Below are 6,000 nucleotides of genomic sequence, written 5' to 3' on the forward strand. Positions count from 1 at the left end.
ACTAGTTAATGTTTCATGCGAGTATGTATAGTATTTGTGCAGTATATGTTGATTTTCTGACTTAAAAAAACAGCTACCTTTAATCAGGATGCTTCAGATGCTGTAAAGAGATTCTTTGGGGTTTCTGTCTGATTCTGACAGTGGAGGAACTTGGGTTAATTAATTGTCTTCCTGAATAGAAACCTCAGTAGTCAATGTGTGAGGACTTACTTATTTCTTCCTGAAGATATTCAGTTCAGAGAGGTGTTCATTTCAAATCCTATTTGAGACTATTTCAATGTTAAAATCATTGATCCAAGAATATTTCACTGACTGGAAGTATTTGCTTAATCCTCTTCTCTTTTTGTAAATTCAAGTGTAGTAGTGTGAGATTTAAATTTAATGTTCAGAAAATGACTTAAGAGTAAGTTTGTCTTTCATAAAAGGGGAGCGACTGGGAGGAGATAGAAAGATGTTACTTAAATAGATTTGAATAAAGGCCAGAAAATGTACATGGAGTGAGAAATGCCATGAATATTGAGTCAGGATGCTATGAAAAGTGGTATCTTTGTATTTCCTCATTATTTTACTGACCTGAATTATGTCACAGTGTGTAATTTGTCATGAAATGTAGCACCCATGCTGTGATTACTGAAAAAGATCTGAGAACATAGACTGGATGATAATGCTGGCTGGATGATAACGCTGGAGCCCCATAGCTCTGCCTGCAAAGTAGACTAGTAGTTTGGAACATGAGAGAAACAGTTGATGGTGATACTGGCATTCAGTTCTCATTTTTTTAAAACAGAGAAAAATTAAATTAATCACTGCCAAAAGTTTGCCCTCTGTAAATGTATTTAACTCTTTTCTGCTCTTGGTACTTCCCCTAACCCTCAGAGGTTCTGAGAACCATAGCATTAATAAAAATCAAGCATGGTTCAAATTAAGATCATTTTTCAGTACGTAAAAAAAAAAAATCATAGTATTAGATCTGACCATGTTTTTTCTATCTAATTTTTATGACACCCTATAGAGAGCAATAAAGATAACTTGTATTTTTTTCGTGCATTAAAGTTTAGAAGAAATTTTCCACAATAGCCCAATAGTGAGGTTAGAATCCCCATTATAAGAGGCTAAGGCTGAGACATTGAAGTTTGACCTTGAATCCTGAACTTCTAACTCTAGTTTTCTTAAGTCAGTAATCAAATTTGCTATTATAGGTTACAAAATTTAAGTATAAATATTATTTTAATCACTCAATTTCAACAAAAAATTATTAACCATAATGATAAAGTGTGCTGTGTTTGCGGAGGCTTTGTAGTATGATTTGACATGGACCTTTTGCAGTATGCCTATATGTAGACACATACACACTTAGCAATCACTGGGTGGGTGCATTCTCAAACAGACACAAGTTACTGTAACATCCCATAGATAATGTTCAAACTTAATGGGGCAGATCTAATAAATAGCATTAGAAAGGCATCATGGCCTAGTGAACCAGTTGCCTGCCTCTGAAGTAAGAAGGAATGCATGGGTTCGAGCCCTGCCAGTGATATCTGCTACTTTGAAACCTGATCCTCTCTGCTCCCTAGGTGGCTCTCCTAAGACTGTTGGAGGTGAATTATTGATCTGCATCAATTTTGAAGGAGTTTCCAAAATCATAGCTTCGTACACCAGTGAAATCACAGGTCCAGCCTCACTCCCACCCACATCCACATTAAGAATGAGCAGTAGTGATGAGGCTTTTGTACAACAAATAACTAAATTTTGTTTTTTTCTTTATTGTAACTATCATATTGGACTCATGTATTATAACATGGTCCTGCTTAAAGTAGGTACACAATAAATGTCTGTTGAATCTGCCTTGGAGAATGAAAGGACTATGAAAATTAATTGGTAGTGAGTAGTATAATTTTGTAAGAGAAATATATTATTTTAATTCCAAAAATAATACTATCTAAGTTCTAGTATTTAGAGCTGGACCTTGGAGATTATCAAATCCCCTTTTATAATGAATGAACTAAAACATGGGAATTTACATGCATAAAACATGAATGTTATAGTCAGTTTTCTTCACAATTGTGGCATCTTTTGAAACATTCTCTGAGAGTGTTTAATTGTGTTATAAAGGTGAATTTGAAATTTTTAAATAAATAGCTTAGATGTTTAAGCTAGGAAATACAGTAGTTAGAGCCTAGGCCTGGAATCAGAAAGTTCTGAATTCAAATGCAATTTCACCTACTAGCAGTTTTATGATCCTGGGTGAGTCACTTAATCTCTATCTGCCTCAGTTTCCTCAACTTTAAAACAGAATTAACAATAGGCACTTCCCAGGGTTGTTGTGAGGATCAAATGAGATAATATTTGTAAAGAGCTCAGCACAGTGCCTGGTACATAGTAGGCACTTAATAAATGCTTTTTTCTTTCTTCAAAAAATAAATTGAGAGTAAAAAAAAATTTAATTAAAGGGAATATGTCAGTCAAGCTAAAATGATGATGCCCCAGTTTTTTTAAACTGTAGTTTTAACATTATAAATTGCATAGTCATATGCTTCTTAGTTGGAAAGCACAAATTTAAGTTTAAAAGCAAAGAATTGTCTTTATAAGCCATTCCAGATTTATTGCAGCATTCAGTTAACTAAAACAGTGCGTGGAGAAGTTGAAAAATCAGAAAAGAAGATGAGTGCTGTAAAACATTTAAGAACTGTCTGGCATGTTAATTCTGTATTCAGCAATAGCCATAATACATTCAAGAACTTACTTCATACACAAGCATTCCCTGTCCTCCTAAAGTTACCTTCTAAGATGTTCAGTATGTAAACAAGTGACCAACTGTATGGTATGGTGAAAGGATCAGTGCTCTGGGGTTAGAGGGCTCAGGTTCCAGTCCCATCTCCTGGGCCTCAGTTCTCCCCTCTACAAAAAGTGCTTTAATGGCCTCCAAAGCTAGCAACTCAAGATGAACCATCTGTAAGTACAGACAGATGAGGTAGTGGGAAGAGGGACAAAGCACTAACTTTGGAGAGCCAAGTGGTTCTTGCAACAGGAGCAGATTTACAGAGGGCAGCACCCAAACTGAACAGGAATCCAAGGATTGTCTCAGATCGAGGTGATGGGTGCATGTATTTCAAGCATAGAATACACACGAAGAACATAGGTATGGACAGAAATCAAAAGCCGGTGAGAATAGTAAAAGGAATTACTGTAGCTTAAAGTAGAATAGTAAGATTTTGGGCCTGAATTAAAATGTCCAAAGGATCCTGGTCAAAGCTCTATTAAATATTCCTTTGGATAGATTACCTGTGTCCCCTTCAGCTGTGTGACCTTGGGAAAATCACAGTCTTTCTGGGCCTTAGTTTCTTCACCTGTAAAAAAAAGGGGGGGGGGGTTGGATTAAATGGTTAATGGTTAATTTAAGGTTCCTTCTAATTCTAGATCAATGATCCTATGGTATTTCTAATAGATCATTTGTAGATTGGTTTCTGATTCTATTTTGTCACGCAGAATTCTGTTTTGATCCATGTACATTTTCCTACATTTTAAAAGGTAATACTAATTACTACCTAGTTAGAAGCATTGATTAACTAGCTATCCTTCCATATAGATCTGCTGGCATTTGGATATTTAGAGTGCTTATTTATGAGTTACTTCTGTGGTGTCAAATTATACAAGCCTGCATCTTAGGATTTTTTGTTGGCTAAGCAGAGCCAAATAACAGTGTTCAAAGAAGATTTACTAAATGAAATTAATGATTTTTCCCTTGAGTCGAACTCAGCTGATCACAGCTGCTTTAAATTTGTATTGTGTATTTGAACATTATTTTTGTTTTGGAACATGCTCTAATTTCTACTTTCTCTCCTAGTTGATCAACAAAGCTGAAAAAATTAGACTGGCCAAGACTCAACAAGCAAGTCAGCACATTAGGTTTTCAGAATATGATTGAAAAGATTTGAATTTTGCTTTACCTTGAAGACTTATAAATTCATTGAATACTTTTACCATTCTTAAGAAATCCATTTCTTTCTATTTTCTTTTCATCATGGTACTACAGAATATTGTTATAAAAGCCTACTTTTATTTGAATTAAATTTAACTACTTTGAATCTGTAGATATGGTTTCTCCTTTAAGAGCTTTTTTTTTTTTAGTTTAGCATTAAATACTTTATGTAAATCAACTGAACAAATGGCAAATTAACAATAAAATGTGTTTTGGGGACTTTAGAATTATATTTTTAAAGAATGTGTTTAAAATTGAGTTAATGAGTTTCATGATTACATAACCTAAATGTGTTTTAAATTTTTAAATTTGTTTTGTTTTGACACAACAGTCACTCCTCCTCAAATAGCCAAAACCCAAATACATAGTATATTTCCCCCCCCAAAAAAAAGTTACTTATGAACCGAGAAGATTCCTCTAAAGGCAGGAATGAATTAAAGTCTGGCATAGCTGGGGAGCCTTGCATGGCTCCCTCTTGGAGCACTGGAGTTTGGGGAACCTCTGATATATCTGGGGAGGAATTTATTCTAAGTTCTAAGACTGTGCCTGCAGGGCTGGGCAGAAACTGAACTACAGAAAACAAAGAAAAGAGTTGGAGTCAAACTGGCATTCTACTTCTTATCCTCTAATTGAAATTTTATTTGAATACATTGATTATTTTAAGAAAAGTCAAAATGCTGAACAATCAGATTGATTATAGTTGGTTAACTCAGATTAATATTTCTGACCATAAAAGAAGATAAGGGAAAATTCCTTAGTCAACTCCTCAGTCAGTTTCATTGGGAAGGCTTGGATTTTTCTAGAGTATGCTGTCCAACCTAAATCCTTGTTACTAGACAGAGCTATACACAAGCCTTTGAAATTCCCAGCAGATGGTTGAGAAAAGGCATTGTTTCTGTCTCCTGTGGATTCAACATATATTAAATTGCCTACTAGATGTATTCTAGGCCATCTGGGGTACAGAGATAAAAAAAAATGGCTTAGAATGGAGGAGAGGAATAATAAGAAAAGTAAACTGTGAAGAGAGGGATCTGTGGATGCTACCACATCCCCAAAGTAGGTAATGCAGCTTAAAAATTAGAAAACCCTAAACTAGCATGGAGGCCACTTTCTAATGACCTAAGAGTTGAGATTTAAATCCTTGATTTAATTAACAAAAGTTTACTTGTGTTCATATACAAATCTACTACTTCAAAGGTATGCTGCAAGAATTTCTTACTGTTTGCAAGGAGTTTGATGGACTGAGCTAAGAATATGATAATCTTAAAAGTATCTTGGTACAAAAGACCTTCTGAAACGAAGATAGCCTTAGTCTTCAACAAATGGAAAACTGCTTACTGCAGCCCTTAAAACCAATGAGGGTAGAACTTGCTTGCTTACAAGGTAATCTATGTAAGGGATGAGTCATCAAATTAAAATTCAACCAAATGACCTCTGGACATCACTGAAGATAAGCGCCCAGCTCTAAGATAATTTGCTTGGTATTTAGGAAATCTGACAAACTGGAAGTGAGTCTAAGACCACTAGATGCAGTAGAACAGGAAATAGGTCAAAGTTTCAGCTTCCCAAGTGAATTTTAGGAGAGTAGGGAGAGGTCACTTAAGGCCTGGGACTTAAGTGATAAACAGAGATGGAGGATTATGGAAGAGAAAATTTTAACCCACTAAGTAAAGCAATCAGTTTAGCTGAAGGTTGGGGATAGCTTACTCTTGGAGAGAAACCCTTGGATCCCTACCCCCACAGCAATAGAAAATTATACTAATATACACTAGGTACTGATAATACTAAGAGATCAGGGGATGCACAATCTAGTTGGGAACTGGACATATACTTGAAAAGTAACAGCAAAGGTTCATAAATGGCAGGTGATTTAGTTGAGAGGTCAGAACTTCTCTAAGAGCTGGAATGGTTAAGACAGTTCTGAGAGAAGTAGAACCTTGTATTTTGGGGGGAAGTGCATGATAAATTTAGAGCTTCAGCCTGCTTTTCAGGCAATTTGATGATATAGATTCCAATGCCTC

At 35.4% G+C, this 6,000-nt stretch overlaps 1 protein-coding gene across 1 annotated transcript in view; it reads left to right on the forward strand.

The window, feature by feature from the left end:
• Window positions 1-4,073, forward strand: part of LARP7 (La ribonucleoprotein domain family member 7) — a 34,326-nt gene extending 30,253 nt beyond the window's left edge. Inside the window, exon 13 of the mRNA XM_027837475.1 lies at window positions 3,845-4,073. Coding sequence (XP_027693276.1) covers window positions 3,845-3,925 — 81 coding nt within the window. The 3' untranslated portion in view covers window positions 3,926-4,073. The remainder of the gene's footprint in view (window positions 1-3,844) is intronic.
• The last annotated feature ends 1,927 nt before the right edge of the window (window positions 4,074-6,000 follow it).

Source organism: Vombatus ursinus, unplaced genomic scaffold (assembly GCF_900497805.2).
Source record: "Vombatus ursinus unplaced genomic scaffold, bare-nosed wombat genome assembly UNPS02014821.1, whole genome shotgun sequence".
Taxonomy (NCBI): domain Eukaryota; kingdom Metazoa; phylum Chordata; class Mammalia; order Diprotodontia; family Vombatidae; genus Vombatus; species Vombatus ursinus.